The sequence below is a fragment of the Girardinichthys multiradiatus genome, chromosome 18, assembly GCF_021462225.1.
Source record: "Girardinichthys multiradiatus isolate DD_20200921_A chromosome 18, DD_fGirMul_XY1, whole genome shotgun sequence".
Lineage (NCBI taxonomy): Eukaryota > Metazoa > Chordata > Actinopteri > Cyprinodontiformes > Goodeidae > Girardinichthys > Girardinichthys multiradiatus.
In genome coordinates, this window is record NC_061810.1 from 45139883 (window position 1) to 45163022 (window position 23140).

At 39.0% G+C, this 23140-nt stretch overlaps 1 protein-coding gene across 9 annotated transcripts in view; it reads left to right on the forward strand.

The window, feature by feature from the left end:
- The window catches only part of pak1 (p21 protein (Cdc42/Rac)-activated kinase 1), a 136598-nt gene that overhangs the window by 45225 nt on the left and 68233 nt on the right, over nucleotides 1-23140 (forward strand). For all 9 annotated transcript variants that reach the window (XR_007042351.1, XM_047391385.1, XM_047391380.1 and 6 more), the window contains 13 exons: nucleotides 350-569; nucleotides 3903-3997; nucleotides 6010-6157; nucleotides 6726-6763; nucleotides 10756-10869; nucleotides 13078-13309; nucleotides 17867-17930; nucleotides 18410-18458; nucleotides 18806-18918; nucleotides 19915-20032; nucleotides 21226-21325; nucleotides 22005-22201; nucleotides 22811-22948. Coding sequence is in view for 8 of the 9 variants with exons in the window: in XM_047391385.1 (XP_047247341.1) it covers nucleotides 350-569; nucleotides 3903-3997; nucleotides 6010-6157; nucleotides 6726-6763; nucleotides 10756-10869; nucleotides 13078-13309; nucleotides 17867-17930; nucleotides 18410-18458; nucleotides 18806-18918; nucleotides 19915-20032; nucleotides 21226-21325; nucleotides 22005-22201; nucleotides 22811-22948 (1626 nt within the window). In the remaining variant the exon portion in view is untranslated. The remainder of the gene's footprint in view (nucleotides 1-349; nucleotides 570-3902; nucleotides 3998-6009; nucleotides 6158-6725; nucleotides 6764-10755; nucleotides 10870-13077; nucleotides 13310-17866; nucleotides 17931-18409; nucleotides 18459-18805; nucleotides 18919-19914; nucleotides 20033-21225; nucleotides 21326-22004; nucleotides 22202-22810; nucleotides 22949-23140) is intronic.

Below are 23140 nucleotides of genomic sequence, written 5' to 3' on the forward strand. Positions count from 1 at the left end.
AGATGATCAGCAGATTATGTGGAAGGTTATAGTTCTTGAGTTGTTGCAGGTAGTACAGTCTCTGCTGGACCTGGGTCAGAGAAAAAAGCTTTCCATATATTTGCAATGCATTGAAAAACCTAAATTTTACCCATGATCACATCAATCAGAACACACTTTTACTAAAGGCTCAGTAAGGAGTAATGCATTTTAATCTTGAAAGGTCTTCAAAAATGTGTAATTTCAATGCTAAGTAACTGGTGAAAAGTTTAAATGTGAATATTTGCTTGTTTGTAATTGCTCAGGTTTTATTGGCTGATGTTCCATCCTTTAAAAGCATCTTTTCTGTGATTGGTCTGTTTGTGTGCAGGAGCGGCCAGCTGCAGCCTATCTGAAAATGTCTGATAATGGGGAGGTTGAGGACAAGCCTCCAGCTCCTCCAATGAGGAACACCAGCACCATGATCGGTTCCTGCAACAAGGACCCCACCCCCCTCAACCATGGCTCCAAGCCACTTCCACCTAACCCAGAGGACAAGAAGAAGAAAGACCGCTCCATTCGATTTATCCTGACAGGAGGCAGCGATAAGAGTGAGTGCTCTCGACTCATTAAACCCGATTTCCTCCTACACAGCCCGCTTTCTGTTTCTGCGTTTATAAGCAAATTCAAAGGCTAAAATACAAGAACCAGTCAAACCTGAACTGGATTATATTGCACTAAACAGAGATCATATAAAACCCATTTTGAGATTAATTATATCTTCATGCCCTTTTAACCTATGGGTATGAACTTTGGGTCATGACCGTAAGAGATCCCGGGTAGAACCGGCTGAAGTGAGCTTCCACTGCAGGGTGGCTGGGCACTCCCTTAGAGATAGGGTGAGGAGCTCAGCCATCCGGGAGGAGCTTGGAGTAGAGCCACTGATCCTCCACATTAAGAGGACTCAGTTGAGGTGGCTTGGTTATCTGTTCTGGATGCCTCCTTCGGAAAGGTGTTCCAGGCACGTCCCACCGGGAGGAGGCCCCGGGAATGGCCCAGGACACGCTGGGGGGAAAATGTCTCTCAGCTGACCTGGGAACGTCTCAGGCTTTCCCCAGAAGATCTGCAGGAGGTGTCTGGGGAGAGGGAAGTCTGGGCATCTCTGCTTAGTCTGCTGCCCTCACGACCCGGTCCTGGATAAGCAGAAGGCGATGAGTACGAGGATATATCTTTTTTTTTTTCCTGTTTTTGAAATTCAAACAGAGCCTTTTTTGTGCTTTTTAGGCATTTTAACAACCTTGGATTAAAACAAGTGTAAAATCCATATAGACTGGTCAAACCTGACCTGGATTATTCTACTTAAATTACTGATTCTTTAAAACAGTCTAAATTCCAAGACACTTTGTTGAATTCAGTGATTCTGTCGGCATCTTCCACATGGCAGAAATTAACCGACCCCAGACAAGTTTTATAAGCAGTGTCATAAATGATGAAGTTACAGTTTTAATTTGAAAGTCATTCCAGTCTCCATTATTTCTTTAATTGTTAAAATTATCATTGCTGTTTTTATTATCAGACTGTTTAACCAGCAGGCAGCAGACATTTTTTTATCTTCTGTAGTGTGTGTTTTTCTACGTTTTACAGCTTTCTGCTTAGCTTTAGAGCAGTGCAGCACAGATTACATCTGTCTGGCCTTGTTGTGTCACAGAAGCACTGTAGCTTAGTTAAACTCGCTGCATCCTCTCTTTGCTTCTTCAGTCTGTTTACAAAGAGCCTGGCTAAAAGGGTTATCTGGCCTAGATATAAGAAGTTAGCATGAAAGAAAATTACCCATCGACTGGTTTGAAAACTAGGATCAGTAATTCATAGATTTCATGTTAATGCTTTCATTTCAGGCTTTTGACTAATGTGGATTCATTTTATTTGTACTCAAACACAAAGGTTATTTTTGTTTTGTTTTTTCCGTTTGACGAATTTATTTATGATTATTATATTTTGACATTTGCTCTGAGGGCTGCATTTGGGGGCAGTTGGTAGCACTGTTGCCTTGCAGCAAGAAGGTCCTGGTCTGGGCTCCGTAGGTGAGTGTGTGTGCAGGGTTGTCTGTCCTGAGTTGCCCTGTGATGGATGGGCGACCCGTCTAGTGTGTACCCCGCCTCCCGTCCAGTGACCGCTGGAGATGGGCACCAGCCCCCTCTTCAGACCCAATGAAGATAATCGGCGCGTTGACTGTTTGTTAATCCTTATTAAAGCTGACATAAAGACTTAACTTTGATCTCAGCAGATGCTGCTCCTGCTGCAGTTCAAACTCAACTCACACAAACTACACCAAGCATCATTCATTAAGAAGTAAACACATTTATATTATAAATTACACATTTGTGATTGCAGCAAGCAATTTTAGAATTGTAAAGCTTTATTTGGCTTCATAACCCTTTCCAGACTGATAAAGGACAATGACTTTGTTTCTCACCTGTTCTTGAATTTCTGTAGACATGAATTGTTGCTTTTTGGGATCTTTTAGCCTACTTCATGTTGTCAGACAAGTTCGGTTCAAGTATTTTTCTGGATTCTACAGATCTGGCACTTAACTTAACTTACTGAAAAATCTTTTTAATTACTGTCTATTCATTATTCATGATTACTTTTTCCACATAGCACCAGGTTGGTTTGGATCATTTGAAAACTGCTTTTTGTATGTACTCAGGTTATCTCTCTCTGATTATGAAACTTGTTTGAAATATTTAAATGTGATAAAGGGGGTAAATCATTTTCTGTAGGACTGTGTATACATCCATGTTTGCACAGTTACTGCTGTCACTGCTTTGGTTTGCAGTGAAAGCATCTTCTTAGTCAAAAGGCCATTTAAGCTTAGCAATAACAAATTAGTCGCTGGCCTGTCAGATTTAATAAGAACACGTATCAGTGGTTGACCTGTGTATGAACCCTATCGGGATGATGTGTTTCTGGGTGTGACTTTTTCCTACTATTTTTATCCTCAGTCAGTGTAGAAAATATCATTTCAGAATGAACTCAAGTTGAGGCAACTGGTTATTCTGTATTTTGTAACAAATTAGAAGAGTGCAGCTGCAGAAGAAGTGGAATCTCCTGATCCTCATTCTCTTCCACATAACTGACCAATGAAAGCGTGAAGCTGGCTTGGATGTCAGGTCCGAAAACTAATGAGCCGTGCGAACCTGTGCATATCCTATCCAGAGGTATCAAGAGTAGGAGACAAGAATTATTATCACTTATTATTAGCCTTTTTTAATGTCCCATGAAAGACAAGGTTTTTACCAACTAGTTAGTTAAATATAACCTGTTAGGTAAGTTATTACTTACTTTTTCTGTAATTTTGATTTAAATCATAATATCAAAGTCAGAAATTTAACTTACTGAAACTTTCATCAGGACAGGATACTCACACCTCATATCCATATCCAAATCCAGGCATAGATTACCCATGATGCCTTGCAGCAAGCTGGTGGCCCTTGTATCGTTTGTCATCCCGTGAGGAATTGCTGTCTGTGTTTCTTTGGAGTTATGATTTCCCACAGGAGCATATTACAACTTACCCCAACATATGGTGTCTCCTTTGTCATCCTTCCCTCACTGACTGCTCCTTATTTATGTTTTATTCACTCTCTCTTTTATTTTTATGTTTTATTCTGTATTTTTTTCTTTTTTACTTTTTTCTCAGACATTTTTATGAAACTCACTTTATTTGTTCCTCCAGCTGATTCACAAAGGTGGATCCCATGAGGGCTTTCTATAACAGATGATTTAATAATATGCTGGCATCTTGGCCTTTGAGGTTTACACCATATCCATCCTGGGTTATCCAGAAAAAAATGTGTGGATAGTCCTGTCCACCGGGTTGAAATGGAAATGTTTACTTTCTGTTTTCAACAAGAATTTGTTTTTCCTTTTCTCTTTTTATTCAGCCTATAAGAAGAAGGAACGTCCGGAGATTTCTCTGCCGTCTGACTTTGAACACACCATCCACGTCGGCTTCGATGCTGTTACCGGGGAGTTTACTGTAAGTCTCAGTGAATGTTCCCAACTGAAAGCCCTCTGTGTGTGTGGTTGCTAATTAAAGACTGTTGTGCATTACTGCGTTAATATTTGTGTTTGCCAGTGAGTTTGATGGACAGACACACACATACTTGACAAAATAAACCTTTTTAAATCATCAGACAAAGGCGCCTTGTTGAGCTGAGTCACTTGATCCGCCTGACCGAGCTCTTTTTAGCTGCAAGTCAAACAATGTGTGTGTGTATGGGTGTGTGTGCGTGTTTGCTGTCTCCTTGTGTGTGATCTAGGTCACAGTTCACATATATATATCTCCATGCAAGGAAAATACTTTTTCTTCTATTTGAGTCCACACTGTAGGCTGAAAGTGTAATGGTGATTAGCAAAGTATGGATGGATGAATGGATGGAGAATGAAAGAAAGATCAGACCTCAGCAGAGAGAGGGGATGGAGTGATGAAGCAGAAACTGAACGGGTTTGTGATGGACTGATTCTGACAGAAGAGCAGGAAAACGAGGAGAAGTGACCCAGTTGCTTAACAAAAGTACAACAAGACTGCTGTGTTATAAATCCTTCCTCGGTGGGACAGTGCTGAGCAAAAGTCTCAATCCATCCCTTATTTCTGCTGTATTTTCCTTCATCATCTTTAAATCACTCAGTAGTTCTTCAACCCTCTAAAGAATGTCTGTTTTTTGGACATTGGTGTTTTTTCACTCTAGTGTGAAGAACTACTTGACAGCATGAAAAGAACAAAAAAGCGTTGACAAGAGTAGGACAAAATAAGTGTTAGACCTGAAGGAAACACTCTCAAGCTGATTATCACTATCTGAAAGTTATGTTTTAGAAAATGGGACAAAAAACCCAGTAAAGACCCTCCGGCAAGACGTAAAGCCCATATTTTCAGCAGATAGTTCTTTGGAAATCACCTTGTTCGCACTCATGTAACAGGAATATATGGGGTTACACACAAGATGAGATCATTCTTTGTCATCGTACCAACGTTGTACTACAAGGTGTGGCAGTACGAAATTGATCTACTGACCACAGATGACAAAAACTATGTACAGAATATAATACAGTGCATAAATCTCATGAAGCCGTGTATCAAAAAAATAAAAATTGCACTTGTGTATTGCACATGCCCACTACAAAGAAGCAAGGTATTTGTTTAAAGTTATAGCACTACTGTAGAAACCGTCCCTGGGTCTAGTAGTGCGTGACCCCAGCACATCTGTGACCTGAGGGCAGCAACTGAAACACCCGGTGTCCTCCTGGGTGTGTACAGTCCCTCAGAATGCTGTGGGCCCTCTTCAGACAGCAAGTTCTGAGGAGGTCCTTCAGGGAGGAAAGAGGGTGGCCGATGATCTTCTGGGCGGTGATGATGACCCTCTGTGGTGCTTTTTAGGTGTGCCATGGTGCAACTTGTGAACTAGTAAGTTGGCAAACTCTCAGTGGAGCCGGAGCAGAAGACAGTCAGCAGCAACATGCCATTTCTTTCATAAAACCTAAATAAAAAGATAAATTATTTTTCTAAATATCTTTTTAGAGATGCCTGTTTCACTTCCAATCAAAATAACCTCTTTGTTAAATAAACATAATTTTAAATCTAAATCTGCCAGAGATATGAATTTATTTAGACTTTTGTGTAGATCACTTTTAAAGCTTACAAGAAAATTGGACTATTTACTACTGCTTCTAGTTTTCTATTTTACATAAATTATGTATTGCTCACGTACTGACTAGATAGCTTTTCTCTCAGTTTGGTTGTGTTTGTGACACCAACAATAATAATATTAATAACTACTACCAATCACCAGTGGTGTAATGGTTGTAGTAGGTGGTTGCCTGAGTGACTGACAGTCAAAAATCCTGAGAGAAGTTTACCAGACATACACTGGACAGCATTATTAGCACTGGACAGAGTAAGATGTAGGTCACATTCGGCTTTGCATTGCAAGATTGCAAGTAGAAATGAATATATAAAGTGATAAGCTTTTAATTGTGTCTGTCTTTGTGTAGGGCATGCCAGAACAATGGGCCCGCCTCCTGCAGACCTCCAACATCACCAAGCTGGAGCAGAAGAAGAATCCTCAGGCCGTCCTCGATGTTTTGAAGTTCTACGACTCAAAGGAAACAGCTAACAGCCAGAAATACATGAGCTTTACAGGCATGTATATAAAAATTATTTATGTTGTAAAAACTTTATTAGAGAGAACATGCAATGATAAATAGCACATTTTATGGAAATAATGTGTCTGAAAGGATTATTAAAAGAAATAAAATGTGAAAGGATTATTAAAGATAGCGAATGACACATACAGATGAAAAAAGTTTAATAATTTTAGTTTCATTAATTTATTTTCCTTATAATTTGCTGATGGCTGGTCCTTTTACGTTAGGAAATTTAGGAATTGGGGGTAATATGTTCTTATGAATAAGGATGTGGATGACGGGAGTAAAATGGGGAGAGGTGTCTTCTCAAATCAGCCGCACTGAAAATAGTTCGAATGACAGTGTGTTAAAGAGTATATTTTTGCTGTAATCTTGTTGCATTTTAAGCAAAAATAGTCACAAATTTCTATGTCATAAAAACTCTCATCTTGTAAAAAGAAGCAAGATTAATCGTCACATGAAATGTTTTTGCTTGATGTCTATTAATCTTTAAACCTAGCGATGTACTACTTCTCTTACACAGTGACAGAAGTTAGAAATGTTTCTTTTTTATCTTCCTGCAGATAAAACTGCAGATGCCTTCAACTCCTCCATCATAACGGTAAGACTGCTTCTGCTTCTGCTTCTCACCTCGTCCATCAATAGACGGATAAAAATATAAAAACAACTATTAATAAAGGATTAATCACAAGCTTCAAAACTTGTATAAATTATATCAGTTTTTTTTTTATAGGTTCTACTGAAGCTAAACCAAATTTATTGGAAATTTAAGATTTTAGTTTTAAGAATTATTTTTGTCATAATAGAAACACAATGTTGTAGATATGGAAAGAGAAAAATCTGGCACTGTCCTAAACATGGCTGCTGAAACTGGTTTTACAGATAGTTACTGGTCCTGATGGTCTCACTGCTGCTGCAGATGCATATTTAGGAAATGATCAACATTCATTTTTATTAGCTAGCCTTTCTCAGCTCTGTTTCCATGTAAAACAATGTGACAGAGCGTCATGGAGACATGTTAGTTTCTTGTTTTTCTACTTTTAATCCTGCTGCACCAAATATATTAAGGGATCACTGCTTTAGTTTTGCAAAACTGGCTAAATCAGACATCTGTAAAGCTACCGATTGTTATCTAGTAATAAGTAATATTTGTCTGCTGATTATTGTTTATCTGTTGAGTATTTCTAAAAATATATACATCACCTTTTATAGTTATTAGTAGCCCTGGTTAAAAAGCCTTAAATAAAGCCTCATTACAGCAGCAATTACCGCCACTAAAAAAAATGCTTTGCTTTACAAAAAACCTTCACTGTGAAATTATGCTGCCATCAATTGAAATCAGCTGTTCTGAAGGAGGGAAACATCTAAAAACATGCCATGTAGTGTGCTTTGTGGACCTGGTTTCAAAAACACTGCTCTTGATTTGGTTTGGAGGACACTAAATAGTATGGGTGTAACGGCACACGCATTCATACCACCAATTTTAGTTTCGGCCCTTTTGTTTTAGCACGCAATCATACCAAACAGATACAGTTGTTTTAAACCTGAATACATGCTGAATGTTTATGTGCAGAACTAATGCCTCTTTTCCATTCACGATTTCAGCACCGCACGGCTCCACTCTGCTCGATCTTGCTCTACTCTGTACGATGTTGTGTTTCCATTGACGGCTGGGGGTGGGGCTTGATCCGCCTCCAGCTGCTAGTGTCGTGTACTGTGCAAAGTGAAATAAACGCTCACCGTCGCACATGATGTCCTCTTAAAACAGTTACCGTATATTCCGCACTATAAGGCGCACTTAAAAACCATTAATTTTCTCAAAAAATGACAGTGCGCCTTGTAATCCGGAGCGCCTTATATATGGATCAGTTGGTTAATTGGTTGATCCATACTGGTTGTACACGGCGCTCTGTCAAAATGTTTCAGTACGACTGGTAAACTACAAAGCCGCACCGCTTGCAGCATTACGGCTACCGTAGTCAGGGGCGTCGCCGAAGTAATAGCGGTAAACACCTGTACTGTGCTTACTCCTAGTCCAACACCACTTGTGTGTGTATAACGACCCCAAAATGGCACCTTTCAAGAGACACGCTTACGATGCTGAGTTCAAACTCAAGGCTGTCAGCTACGCAGTCGAACATGGGAATAGAGCAGCAGCGAGAGAATTCAACAGTTAACGCTACTATATTGTGAATGTACTAACGTTTGATTTAGTGCATCAAACTGTTTCTTTTACGTGTTTACTGAATCAGGGAAAAGTTCCCTTTCACGTTTTAACTAACGTTTGATTTCAACTTCAACTTCATAGACTCCAATGCATTCCTAACGTGCGGTTGGCTCTATTCAATAGAATTCTATGTAGAGGAGACCTTACCATGAGAGTGAATGGAGTTATCAGAACGCTGGTTTGTAGTGTATTAATAAAGTTTGACTGACTGACTTATCTGACTGTTTTGTTGACATTCTCTTTAGCACAGCTCCATCTAGTGGATGCATAAGGCAACCCCAGTCAAACGTTTGACTGCAGTAGCTTCTATTCTATGCGCCTTATAATCCGGTGCGCCCTATATATGAAAAAAGTTCTAAAATAGGCCATTCATTGAAGGTGCGCATTATAATCCGGTGCGCCTTATAGTGCGGAAAATACGGTAGTTGTGGAGTCCAAACCACCCTTGCGTCCAAAACCCGTGGGACGATGGCCTTAAATGGTCTCCATGATTTTAAACCACCGCCATGTCTTTCGGTTCAACCTGCTCCGGCCATCATGGTTCTTCATATTTTTGTAGTCGCTCTTGACTTTTCCTCAGCACATCACAGTTCGGCCCTGCTAAGCCCCAGTGGGACCTGCTTCTGACCAGGTACCAAAAAAGCCATTACCGGGCTGCAAAAGCCAGTGATGGAAACGATTGCAACACGGGCTGTCTGGAGTGTAGCCGGCCAAAGTAGAACCCATGGAAGAGGGGCATAAGTATGCAATGCTGCGGTCCATCTTGCAACTTTTAAAAAGCACCAATACAAAACTAAACAGACAGGCTCCCAGCTATCTCCTAACTCTGCCATTTAGGAACATCAGGTATACTCATGCAAGTAGAGGAAGAAATGTAGACCAAACCCAAGCTTTACGTCAGCGTTTTTCATCAGCGATAAGGTAGCTTAATCACTGGCCTGAAAAAAAACAAATGTTAACATCACAGAGACTGGAGAAAAATCATCTGAAGCCGAAATGGCTACCTGTAGCATCCAGTCAGCCCAAACCTTGTACATTACATGAGATGCAAGGTGGCAGAATCTCCCAGCAGCTGCTCATGCTGCATTCAGGTACAGCTGGGACGGAAGGTTGTCTAACATGCTTAAATCGAAAGGGATTTAAACATCTTATTCTAAAATTTCTAGACATTAACATTGACCGTTTCACTGGTTATTTTGTTGTATAATCTATCTATCCAGGCATTGGCTATGCCTGCTTATGCTGCTTTATTCATTGAAAAACATTTACCCACATCTCTACTCAGTTCTATACTTTACACTTAAAAAAAGGTTTAACAACAAGAAAATCAAATGATTTCAGAAATTGAATAAAAATCTTTGTTTACTGCGGACTGAAGTTAAAGAAATAGAAATAATATATTTTTGTTCATTTTTGTGGATTGATGTGTAATGAAATTGGTCTGAACCGTGACTCTAAAACCAGGATTCCTACAGAACCGTGATTCTTGTTACACCTCTACTAAATGGGTAAAAATAAGTTTTTTCTTCATTGCACCTTTTGTTCTTGTTGGCCAAAGTGGTGGAAACCAAAGAAGTTTAATGTTTGGCGAACTCTAACAAGTAAAGTTAAGTAATGACATAGATAACCTGGATAGTCATTGTTTTTTTTGGGGCGGGGGGTTATAAATCAGCTTCTTTGTGTTTATTCTTTGAATTTTGTTATTGTTTAGACTATTTCTCACTCATAAAGCGTTTTGACAACATAAATAGGAGGGGGGAGTCCTCTACAAGTACACTATGGCCCCTCTGTTATGTTGTCATTGCGTACAATATTTCAATGTAGGAGTGCATGTTGTTTGATTGGTTGAAAGATTGCACTCGCTAATCCTCAAATAGACACAATCTTTTTTCCAAAGTGTAAATGTTGTCTGCCAGATGCCCTCCAACTAAACTTAACAGCTGGACAGAAGGAGAGGGAGGTGCTCTTTGAGATGCACTCTTCCTCTCTGCATTGTGAATCAGCATCTTTTCTCTCTTCGCCGTTTGCCTGTCTCTGCAGCTTGGCCACCGGCCGAGCATCTGAATAACACACAGACATAGAAAGAGAACATTGAGGGGCGTCAGTAGCCCGACCTGAGCAGAGGTTTCAGACACCACCCATGATGAGGAAGGAAGGCCAGAAAGGTGGAAAGACTGAGACGGAGGTTAAGTTTAAAAACAAGCAAAGACGGGAAGGCAGGAGAACAATAGCGTGATGAGATTAAGAAGCAGCAGAGGAAGCCGCAGTGACAACAGGAAGCAATGATGGGTCTGATATCGATGATAGTTCATGTAACGATAAAGTCACTGAGGCTCCGCCCATTCTTCTCCTGTGACATCACGCAGAGCTCCAAGGCGGTGTCGGAGACGCCCGCCGTTGCAACAGTTTCCGAGGATGAAGACGAAGACGAGGCCGAGCCCCCACCAGTGATCGCCCCCCGCCCTGAACACACCAAATCAGTAAGATGCCTACAGTGTTTTTCTTTCTGCACTCTGCAGATTGTTTCTTTATTTTATGCATCCTTTAAACATTAATCCCAAAATTCAACCTGAGAACTTGTGAAAAATAATTAACGTTTGAAAGATATTCCTCACATCAGGAAGAAATACGTGTCGATGCTCATTACTGCTGCTGTATCAAAGTAAACACAAATATAATGATTAAGGTTATCCTCTAAATACATTTTTTAATCTTCTTTTGTAATTTGTTTTTATTTAAGTCTCATTGAAATCCTCCTCTTTCATACAGAAACTGTGTTATTGTATTTACTGTCAGGATGACTCATTGCTCCTCAACTTAATTTTCTGCTGGTTTGTTAAGTTTTTTTCTCAAAATGTTTACTGAAGATTCATTTTCAAATGTTGCAGAAAAATCTGGCCTGATTTTAAGGTTAGAAATTAAAGTTGAAAAGACTTTCGGCTGCTTATCAAATTCAGGATTGGTTTTTGCAAACAGACTGTGATGTGTGTTATATGGTTAGTTTTATTAGATCTCTCACAGCAACTCATCTTTAAATCATGTGTCAACCTCAGGCCCACAGGCCAAACTTGGCCCACTGAGATAATTCAAAATGTCCATCAGAACCGGCTCTCCGGTAGACACTCATACTACACATCCCAGAATGCTTTGCTGGTGTGTCCTGATGCTCAACCTAGTCACATTAAGCCGCCACTTTCAGAAAATGACCAAATGAAAGTTGGAAAACAGAAACTTTCTAGGCAGGAAGCAAAGGTAAACCACAGGCCTGAGCCACCGTAGCTGTAACCAAATAATATAACACATAACCATAAATATTAAGGCTAGCCCGCACCTTTGTCCAAGGTTTTAATTTTCTCCCTCGTTGTGTTTGAGTTTTGACCAAAAAAAAACATAATTTCAACTCTCTATAACTTGTTTTTTAACAGGTGAAGTTTCCAGATTTTCAAAGATTTCAATGCGCTTTTTCTTACTGTTAATTGGAGGCATAAGTTTAAATTCAGATTTCAACCTGTTTACGTTGTTCATGATAGATGATGACCTAAGCATATTACAAACCTCTGAAATCCTGATTTTGTGAAAGTTAAGTTGAAATGTAGCAGTTTAAAATAAAACACAATACATTAAGATGTTTCTTTCTTTGTCTAACTTTTTTTTTCCAGTTTATTAAATGTGAGGATTTTAGAAATTCCTCAACAGTGACAGAAATTAACAGAAAGTCTGGTGTGTGTAATTTAGTAACATCTGGTAAAATCTGCAAAATGCAACCAAATAATACAATCTGTTGGCTAGGAAAAAATCCAAATGGTTCACTCTAGAGCTGGATTTTAGTTTATTATTTCTGTCATCCTTCAGTAACAGAACAGAGGGATGGTTATGATATAATATACTATCTAGAATAAAAAACAACTAAATAAAAATTGGTGTTAATTATCTGTAAAGAACTGATTTAGCTGATTGTCTCGGTTCTAAACAGTAAAATCTGAAAACTGAAAATATATTAAGTTTTACAATAAAAAATATTATTAAAAGTATACATTTCGTATGAATATTAAAAGGTATTAAATTAGGCCCACCGTTCCTTCCAGAAACATAAATCCGTAATAGACGGACACACACACACACAGTCGCTCCGTTCTCAGACGAGGTGGAGCTGGTGGAGGAGGTGGAGAGGCTGCTTTTAGGGCGCCGTTTGTTTCCACGGTGATGACTTTAATCCACTTGACATGCATTCACAGACAAACACAATCTCTGCACTCTTATTATTGACTGACTTTTCTTATCCCTTCATTCCCAAAGCCTAAAATATCACACTTTCTTACAATATGCTTTAATGCATCTTAGAGCAGCATTGTTTTCATACCTTAATAAAGTTGTTCATTGCCATCAAGATTTGGAAATACTAAACAAATGAAAAGTTGAACTTATTCTAAAAACTTGACAAGGAGCATTAGTCCAAAGTGTTGTTTTCAGTTTGTTCTCAGGATTTTTCTGCTGTCTTTTCTTGACTGAGTAAACTTTTATTGTGCATTCTGAATCTTTTGTTCATAGATATTTGTCTCTTGCACTACTATGTAAACTCTAATATAAAAAAAACCTGGCTAAAGATATTCTCTACGTTGCTACAAAAATTTACATAATTTAATTTATATACATGTTATTTAAACAGTTGAACCTCTTTATGTCATCAGATATACACCCGCTCAGTGATCGAGCCCCTCCCTCCTCCTTCAACCAAAGATGCAGCCACCTCCCCCATCATCCCACAAACCACTGCAGCCGCCGTCACCCCCGCCTCACCTGGAGAGGCAGCTCCTGGCAGCCCCCCCAGTGCAAGCCCCGCCCCCGGACCCTCTCTGCCACGCGCACCAGATAAAAACAAGAAGAAGAAGATGTCTGACGAGGAGATCCTGGAGAAACTACGTAAGTCTGATGCCATGACACCCAGTGGTTGCACTGGAGGAAATCGGTGGATTTTATACCGCTGCAGAATACAGAAACAGTATTAAAGATGAAGCCATTTTTATCAGCTGCAGAATGAAAGCAGAGTCTCCACCTGCTTATTTCAGTGTTATGACACGTTGTTTATCACTTTGTTTCAAAAGCAGATTTTTAGTTTATTTTAAGGTTTAAGACGAGCTGGAGCTGACTTCTGTTACTTAAACAATAAAAAACTGCATCTGTGATAATAGCACATTACCTACTAGAAAAGCTAACATTGTACATTTTATTTGTTTGCTCAGTTTAGAATCTCTGTATTCTAGATATTATTATTCCAAGATTTATATTAAACATCTATTTTGCAGCATTTTTCTCCCTAAACATAAGACCAAATTATTTTTCCACAAATGCCTATACAGGTATTTGACCCAACTTTGGCAAAACATTTTTGTTAATGTAATGTTTACAAGCAACATGTTTAACACTTTTAATTTTAAATCAGAAAATGCAACAGCTCTAAGAGGTGTGAAGTGAGAGATGCAGGACAATAAAACTTCACAGTAAAACCTCTTTCACACATGCACAGCTTTCCATTTAGATAAAAACCAACAAAGAAACCAACAAATGAAAGTCGTATATGTTGTTTTTGTGTAATTTAGCAAAAACAATATTCCCCTGAAGTGCTAACATGGATGGATGGATAACTAGATGGATGGATGGATGGATACTGTGTTTTATGTAAAGCTTTAACTCACTGCACTAAAATACATAGTAAAATGTTTTATTGGTAGCTTAAAATGGGTCAAAAATGAGCTGAGAACTATTTTTGGGGCTGGAAATGTGTGGCATTTAGACCTGAAACATTTGTACAAGCTCTGCACATACAGTGCTGTGAAAAACTGATCTTGCCCTAACAGATTTGTTTTTCTGTTTTCAGCTTTTTTGTCACATTTAAATGAAAGAACATCAGACAAAAATAACCTGAATAAATTCAAAATGCGGTTTTCAAATAATAATTCCACTGATTAAGGGGAAAAGGCCACCTAAACCAACCTGGCCCTATGTGAAAAAGTAAGTACCGTATTTTTCGCACTATAAGGCGCACCGGATTATAAGGCGCATCTTCAATGAATGGCCTATTTTAGAACTTTTTTCATATATAGGGCGCACCGGATTATAAGGCGCATAGAATAGAAGCTACTGCAGTCAAACGTTTGACTGGGGTTGCGTTATGCATCCACTAGATGGAGCTAAAGAGAATGTCAACAAATAAGTCAGTCAGTCAAACTTTATTAATACACTACAAACCAGCGTTCTGATAACTCCATTCACTCTCATGGTAAGGTCTCCTCTACATAGAAATCTATTGAATAGAGCCAACCGCACGTTAGAAATGCATTGGAGTCTATGAAGTTGAAGTTGAAATCAAACGTTAGTTAAAACGTGAAAGGGAACTTTTCCCTGATTCAGTAAACACGTAAAAGAAACAGTTTGATGCACTAAATCAAACGTTAGTACTGTTAACCTTTCCTGTTTCTGTCCCCTGACCGTAGTCTGATGACACAGGGGAGACGCTTTCTCCAGGGCCGAAGTTACTAGTTTCCTCGGGGTTAACTCCCTCACTCATACGTTGCTGAGTTGAACATGAAGAAACAGCATCAAAACACTGAGTTGTTGACGAGATTCGGGGTTCTTTTTAATGACTTTGCGGCACGTAAAAACACAGGGCTTACAGACTCATACACCGCTGCTCCGGTCGCCGTCTCTACCCACCCCACACACACAATAATACCGACGTCACTCCTTCACTCTTGATTCTCAGCTACGGCAGCACACAGCGCCACCTCTGTCCGGAGGAGTAATATCAACATCTTCCATACACACACACGAAACATACACCCCACACACTGAGCTTCTAATCACATATAGTTCAGGCAATTCCTGCAACAGTACATTCAAACGTTATACACACACAAGTGGTGTTGGACTAGGAGTAAGCACAGTACAGGTGTTTACCGCTATTACTTCGGCGACGCCCCTGACTACGGTAGCCGTAATGCTGCAAGCGGTGCGGCTTTGTAGTTTACCAGTCGTACTGAAACATTTTGACAGAGCGCCGTGTACAACCAGTATGGATCAACCAATTAACCAATTGATCCATATATAAGGCGCTCCGGATTACAAGGCGCACTGTCATTTTTTGAAAAAATTAAAGGTTTTTAAGTGCGCCTTATAGTGCGGAAAATACGGTAATCATCCTTCATGTTAAGTCATGGATTAACTGGGATTAACCAGATTTTAGGACAGGTGGGGTGAATTTCAAGAGCTATAGCCAGGGTTTATTAGAACCTGACCTGCAGAATCAAGAAACCCCTCAAATAGAACCACTCTGACAACATGAAGTAGGCTAAAACATCTCAAAAAGCAACACATGACCCCCAAATCCAGTGAAAAAAGGTACAAATAGGAAACAAAATCATTGACATCTATCAATCTGGTATGGGTTACAGGGCTGCTTGAAGAGCTTTGGCAAACCACAGTGTGAACCATTATCTACAAATAGAGAATACATGAACCAGTGGAGAACCTTCCCAGGAGCGACCAGCCTACCAAAATTACTCCAAGATCTCCAGAGAGACTAGATAGGGCAAAATTGCTTCCATGGAAGAGTTCAAAGGCCAAAACCACTGCTGACCAAAATGAACATAACGGCCCATTTCAGATTTGCAAAAAACATCTTGATAATCAAGATGAGCGATGGAAACCGAAGTGAAATTCGGTTTGTGCCCACAAACTTGGCCAATAACGTTGATTCTGATTCTTCTGAATCTGATAATCCTCAAGACCTCTAGAAAAATGTGTGCAGCCTGTTACATTTGGTATAAAGCTAACACAGCAATTCAAGTAAAAGGACATCATATCAACAGTCAAACATGATGGATGTTGTGTGATGATATGGGGCTGCTTTGCTGCTTCAGTACCTGGGCGACTTGCTGCAATTGATGGAACCATGAATTCTGCTATCCACCAAAAAGTCCTGAAGGAGAATGTCTGACCATCAGTTGATGATGTTGAGCTCAGACACGGCTGGGCTATTCAGCAGCAATGATCTGAAGCACATCAGCAGGTCAACCCCTGAAAGGCTAAAGAAAAAAAAAAAAAAAGGTTTTGGAGTGGTCTAGTCCAAGTTTGGGCTTGCATCCAATTCAAATGCTGTGGCAAGACCCTAAACTGGCTTGTCATGCTTTATAACCCTCCAGATTGTCTGAAATAAAACAATACTTTAAAGAGTGGCGCAACATTCTTCCAACTCATTGCCAGTTATCAATAAAACACCTTAAAGAAGATGTTGGGCCTAACGAGGCGCCACCAGTTGGTAAGTTTTGGGGGCGATTATGTTTGCATAGAGTAAAACCAGTTTGGGTAATTTTTTCTCCTTAATTAATGAAATCATTATTTGTAACCTACCTTTTGTATTTATTCGGGTTAAGGTTATATTTAACAGTGATAAAGAAGCAAAAGCAGAAGAAACATGTAACAGGGCAAATACCTTTTCACAGCACTGTATGTAATTATCAACGCTGGATCAGTCCCATTGCTGAACTGTAGCAGGGTTTATTTGGCTTAATTTGCCTTTTAGGAATCTGGCAAATTATCAAAAAACATCAAAGCTCATTGTTTCCTGCTCAGTGCGTTTTACAAGCTTTAATTAATAAGCTGCATCACTTAGTTTTAGCTGAAACTGCTGCCCTTTCTCTCTGGTCGATATTTTTAGCTGCTCTCTACAACCCACTGCATTGTTTAACACGGTCTTGGCTGAAAATGCAGCCCCTGACTTCTTTTCTGTCCCGGTTCTGAAACAATGCCCAACATATCCACACATTAAACAGATCATTACTCCCCTGATGAAATGTTGTGATGTTTGTTGGTATTGTATGGATAAATCTATGTTTTTAAACCATGCATCATGCCTGTTCAGATGTGCTCAGGTCTCCCTCTGCTGGTAAGAGCAGGATACTGCTTGTCCATCTGCCTCTGATTGACAGACCTGGTGTTCACTTTCTGCCTATTCCTCTGTGCAATCCTAACGTCTGATTAGTCGTTCTTTCTTTCCATCATCTCCTGTGGTTGCAGTTTTTCAGAAATTAATCCTAAAATCGCGTTCCTGCTGTTGACTGTGATTATTCATCGGTGTTTCTGTGTCTTGTCCTATTTTTCCATACATATATTTTTGTTCTTCTCAGTTTTAGCAAATTTCAAATGATTTTCCTTTAAATCACATTTGGTTTCTGACCTTTTGAATTCATGTTCCTTTGTTTTGTTGCTTTGTTTTGCATGCTGCGTTAAGGTTAAGCAGTTTGACAGACATGCTGTAGAATAGTGTTCAAATGGATAGAAAGTCACTTTACTTTTCTATCCAATTAAATTCACTTTAAAATGAATATTAATAACTGTTTTTTGGAAGTCTTTAGCTGCTGCTGTTTGTGCGTGGTCAGTAAGTGAATTTGTGCTGCTTTTTCTTTTACTTTCTCTCCTCAGGAACAATTGTTAGCGTTGGAGACCCCAAAAAGAAATATACTCGGTTTGAAAAGATAGGACAGGGGTAAGTGCTTTATTAAAACATGATAATTATTATGTAAAAGGTTTATTCATTAAAAAAGTAAGCTAATTGAACATCAACAATCAGAAGGCTTGCAGCAACACATATTACAGCTCAGCCTTTTTCAGAATTTCCCTAAACTCCAAAATTGAAAGGGTACTTTCCAGAATTTGGTTTTACAGTTGACTTTCCAGGAACATTTATGACATTTTATATTTCCAGAGATTTAAGTTATAATGTACAGCTGTGATTTTATAGTTACAAACATACATAGTTTTTTTGTTTTTAGCATTTTAAAAATTATGTCCTGAATTGATTTCCTAAATTCAGAGGATTTTAAAGAATCCAGGAAGAGTTATCTTTGTGTTGTAAAAAAATCTATTGTTTTTAATTGTAAAGTGTATGTAAATAAAATAATGTCAACCTGCCACTTGCTCCATCCTGTGTGACTGGATCTTTCTTGCCTTTCCTTGTCTTCTCAGAGCCTCTGGTACCGTGTACACAGCCATAGACATCGCCACAGGACAGGAGGTTTGTTTGTTTTCTTCTTATTGAGCTTGTAGCAAAGACGTCAATGCTGATTATACTTAAAATGTTACCTATAAATCATTATGCGGTTGTGATGATTACTTTGATTACTCACTACTGCCATTCAGCTTCAACAACTGGATGTAACTTACTTTACTTCATTTACTGAGACATCCTGGATGATTTATACTGCTGATCCAGGCTGTCGGACTCGACCTTCTCACTTTCACACTTAGGATTAGCCTGAATGCTCAGATTTGAAAAATTTCCCTGTACTCCCCATTCATCCTGACATGCTGTATGCTTCGTGTTATCTTTTTCTTCCATTGCATCGCTGGCTTTCCTTTCAGGTTGCCATTAAACAGATGAACCTCCAGCAGCAGCCAAAAAAGGAGCTAATCATCAACGAGATTTTGGTGATGAGGGAAAACAAGAACCCAAACATCGTCAACTACCTTGACAGGTTAGCACTCACAGTCACTAAAGAAAGTAAATCTCCAAAATAAAGGGTGAATGAGATTGCAACAAAGGCTTTTTGCTGTTAGATCGACAAATAGTAAATATTTAAAATGGGAAAAAAAATGTTCTTGAAATGTAAACATGAGTTGGCAGACTGTCACATCCACCACACATAACAAGAATACGCATGTATTAGTAACCGTAGACAGCGAATCCGTATATTTATGTATGACTATCCATGATGACCAACCCTTTAAGTGCATCCAGTTTACTGTAACCTGGCGTCGGCAACATGTCGGGTTACCATAGTTACCCGTCAGATCGCGAGACACCGAGGAGTCTGGTGCCAAAGCTGTCATCTCCATGGAAACAGCATTTCCCCGTCACTGATCTACTGGCTGTGTGTTTTATGTGTTTGTTCTCGACTGTTAAACAGTTCAGGAATATAAACCTGTTACAGAGTCACATTTTGTTTGTTTTCTCCCGTTTTACAAACAGTACGGCAAAACTGGACCACTGGTTTCTGGTCGGGTTTAAAAATAGGTTTGGAAAATGGCTGCTTACAGGTGCAGGAAACTGGAGTTTATTTTATTTTAGAAGTATTTATTTTTCCACAGCATATTTTTAACATCAGCAGGAACACTTATTGACAGTTTAACATTTTTTTTGTGTTTTATTTTGGTTGGTTTTATTTTTCATTCTCATTTTGTAGATTTTTCTTTTTTAAAGTTCTATTATGTTTTACCTGTTGTGTGTTTTTTCTAACCCTAAGAGCTGCAGCAGCTTGATATTTTGGTGCTGAGACAGATAGCAGCTTAATCTTCTCTTTTTGAATTATTGTCAATTAAAGTGTTAATGTTATGAAGCCAACCTAAGAACACAAAGTTTACCTAGAATCTGGCTATGCGGATATACTTTCATAATAAACACTGCAACAAAATGCCCTCTTTGAAATACTGATGGCGTTATTCTAAAAACACATATCTGTTGCTTGGTGCAGTTACCTGGTTGGTGATGAGCTGTGGGTGGTGATGGAGTACCTGGCTGGAGGTTCCTTGACCGATGTTGTCACAGAAACCTGTATGGATGAAGCTCAGATTGCTGCTGTGTGCAGAGAGGTAAGAAAGGCATTAAAAATTCTGAAGTTATTGCATAGGGAGCATGTTTATATGGCTTCTCTCTGACCCGGTACTGGTTCCCAGTAAGGTCAAAAGAAACATTTCTTGGCAAATGGACACAATACCCTTCCGTGATGGACCATCCAACACTACTTAACAGTTTAAAGGAATGGACCTGTAAAGTTTTCCATGAGAGTGAATTCTCAATTAAAACCCTGAGCACAGGTTATTCAGTTTCTAGCTCAGAGACTCAGACTTTGACTTAAAATCAAACAACTTGAATTTTCTTTCTTTCTTTGATTTTTTTTTTTTTGCCAAGCAATTTAAACAATTTTGAGTTGTCATAAAGTACATTTAAGAATATTAACAGTATTTCATTCTAGATTTACAGTCGGAGAGGCAGCAGGATTAATCACATTTCACTTGCATTCAATTTGTAAATCAGAATGACCAATGCCCTTTTAAAGATCGTTGAAACAATGATACAATAAATCTAAATGAGTACAAGTGGTACGTAAATCCCTGGCGAACGCCTTTGGCCTCATTAAGACAAAAGGAGAAATAAACTGAGATCTGTTATGAGAAGTAATTTCATCGTCATGTCCCTCGGTCCAGTACTGATCAAATGAATCTTGGAAGATGTAGACAATTCAGATTTAAATGGTGTGTTTGTGATTAAACTTGCACAAGCAGCAAGCAGCAAGAAAACTGCACAACCAGCCTCTGTAATGGCAGAGATTCTGGCATTAACAGGAGTTAACAAAAGGTACATTCCAATTCTGTGTTAGTATGTTTCTTGTTTAGAGAGTGTGGAAAACCAGACCATCTAAATGGAATGCAGCCCATCTTAAGACATATTTTTTTCTTTCTCATTTAGGACTAAATGTCTGGCATGAAATTAATGGAGCCTGGAGTGCTTTGAGCACCGCTGTATTTACTGAATGGTTCTGGTTATGCTAAGTTTGTATGAATGTTTGGAACAATGCAAAACAAATGTTACCTACATGTATCAATAAACTAACTTTGATCCTTGAAATAATCGAACTCCCTTCGATTTGTCTTTACTCCAACAGAAACATTCTTAATAAACTGCTAATATTAAATTTAGATCAAATTTAAAGTAACAAATAGATGTTAATGTTTTTGTGATGTATTTTGTAGAATTATATTCCATTTTGAGCTTTTCTTTCCAGTGTCTGCAGGCTTTAGAGTTCCTCCACTCGAACCAGGTGATCCATCGAGACATCAAGAGCGACAACATTCTGCTGGGCATGGATGGCTCCGTCAAACTCAGTCAGTCTTTCTTTTTAATTTCCTGCTTCTTTTGCCTCTTTCACAAAACATGTCTGCTATAAGCAGGATTCCTACACGGTCTGGAGACTTCAGTAGGACTGAGAACTCTCAAAACCTGAATCTAGAAATATTTGGGATTTCCTCGTGAAAAATGTGTGGGAACGATGGATGCAGTTACAAAGAGGAGCCCCTGTCTAGGCTGCCTCTGCCTGCTCATAAATCACAGCACAGGAAGACACAACCTTTCAAAAATAAACAGAGGAGGTGTGGAGTGGAACATCACACCCATGTAGAGTGTGTCCTTGGCAGCTCAGATGTGTTACAGTGGTGGGTTGACTTTAACCCTCTGTTCTTTCAGAAATCACAGACATGACTGGAGGGCGTCCCACTTTCTGCTTGTGTTGGTGTTTTATGAAGGAGGGCTCCTGTCTAAAATCTTATCACAAATTATTTCTTACTGAAAAAGGTTCCGAGCAGATCTTAATGTGCTACCTTCTGTTTGTGTTTCTATTATTAAAATGTAAAAAATTTAATGGCTCACATTAAAAATAAGAGTTTGTTTACAGGAAAGTTTGATAAAAAAAAAAATTATGAGAGTAATTTGACCCAAAGTGACATTTAAACATTTAAGTTTCAGAGCCTTTTAAACCGTTCAATTCTTTCTCTCTCTACCTTCCAGCCGACTTTGGATTTTGTGCCCAGATTACTCCGGAGCAAAGTAAGCGCAGCACCATGGTCGGGACTCCTTACTGGATGGCTCCGGAGGTGGTGACCCGAAAGGCTTATGGACCAAAAGTGGACATCTGGTCTCTGGGCATCATGGCCATTGAGATGGTGGAGGGGGAGCCGCCGTATCTGAATGAAAACCCTCTCAGGGTGAGAGCTATGACTTAAGTTCGAACTTTAAAAAATCTAGTTTATTTGCACATTTATGCATCTTTTATGTTCGGTTTTGAGTATTTTTCCAAAAAAGGTGCCGAAATACCATTACCCGTTTAAAAGGTTTGTTAGTCTGTGATGATATATTATTTCACATTCAGTTTTTAGCTAACAAATGAAGGTTTCACAGCATAAACCTACTCTTAATATGAGATACATTTGCTTGTCCTGTTTCAGAAAGGACAGAAAACTATCCAAAAATGACCACCATAACAGAAACAAATGAGGAACTTTAGCATTTAATTATTAAACAACAAGCTGCCATCCTGACAGAGTGGAAGTGGGATTTAATGGCTCACAGAAAAGTAGTCTGACAGTTTGATTTAGTTGGCCAACACTATGAGATGAAAATAATATACCTATTTCATGCCATAATGTGGCTGAGGGAACAGAGCTGAGAAAAGGGGAAAGATTTGCTGATTCAAATTCAGTCATTACTATATCAACCACTAGATGGCGGTAAAGTAAAGCACCAATTACTTCAAGCCTTTGTTTGCCTTGTTAATGGAAGAAAAGATGAAAATGTTGCTTTTCTGCATCTTCTAGGCGCTTTATCTCATAGCGACCAATGGGACGCCAGAGCTGCAGAACCCAGAGAAGCTGTCAACAATATTCAGAGACTTCCTGAACCGGTGTTTGGAGATGGACGTGGAGAAACGGGGATCTGCTAAAGAACTACTGCAGGTACAGCTGACTTTTATCCCTGTGTGCAGACCAAGGCAGACATTCATGATTTTGTTATTATTGAATTATTTAGATTCTTGTGTTAACTAACATGGCAAGGACATTGTATTATAATTACAGTGTACCATTACTATTATTTTCAGCTATTTGTTACCTTGCTAAATAAATTAATAATAATAAAGAGGAAAAAGA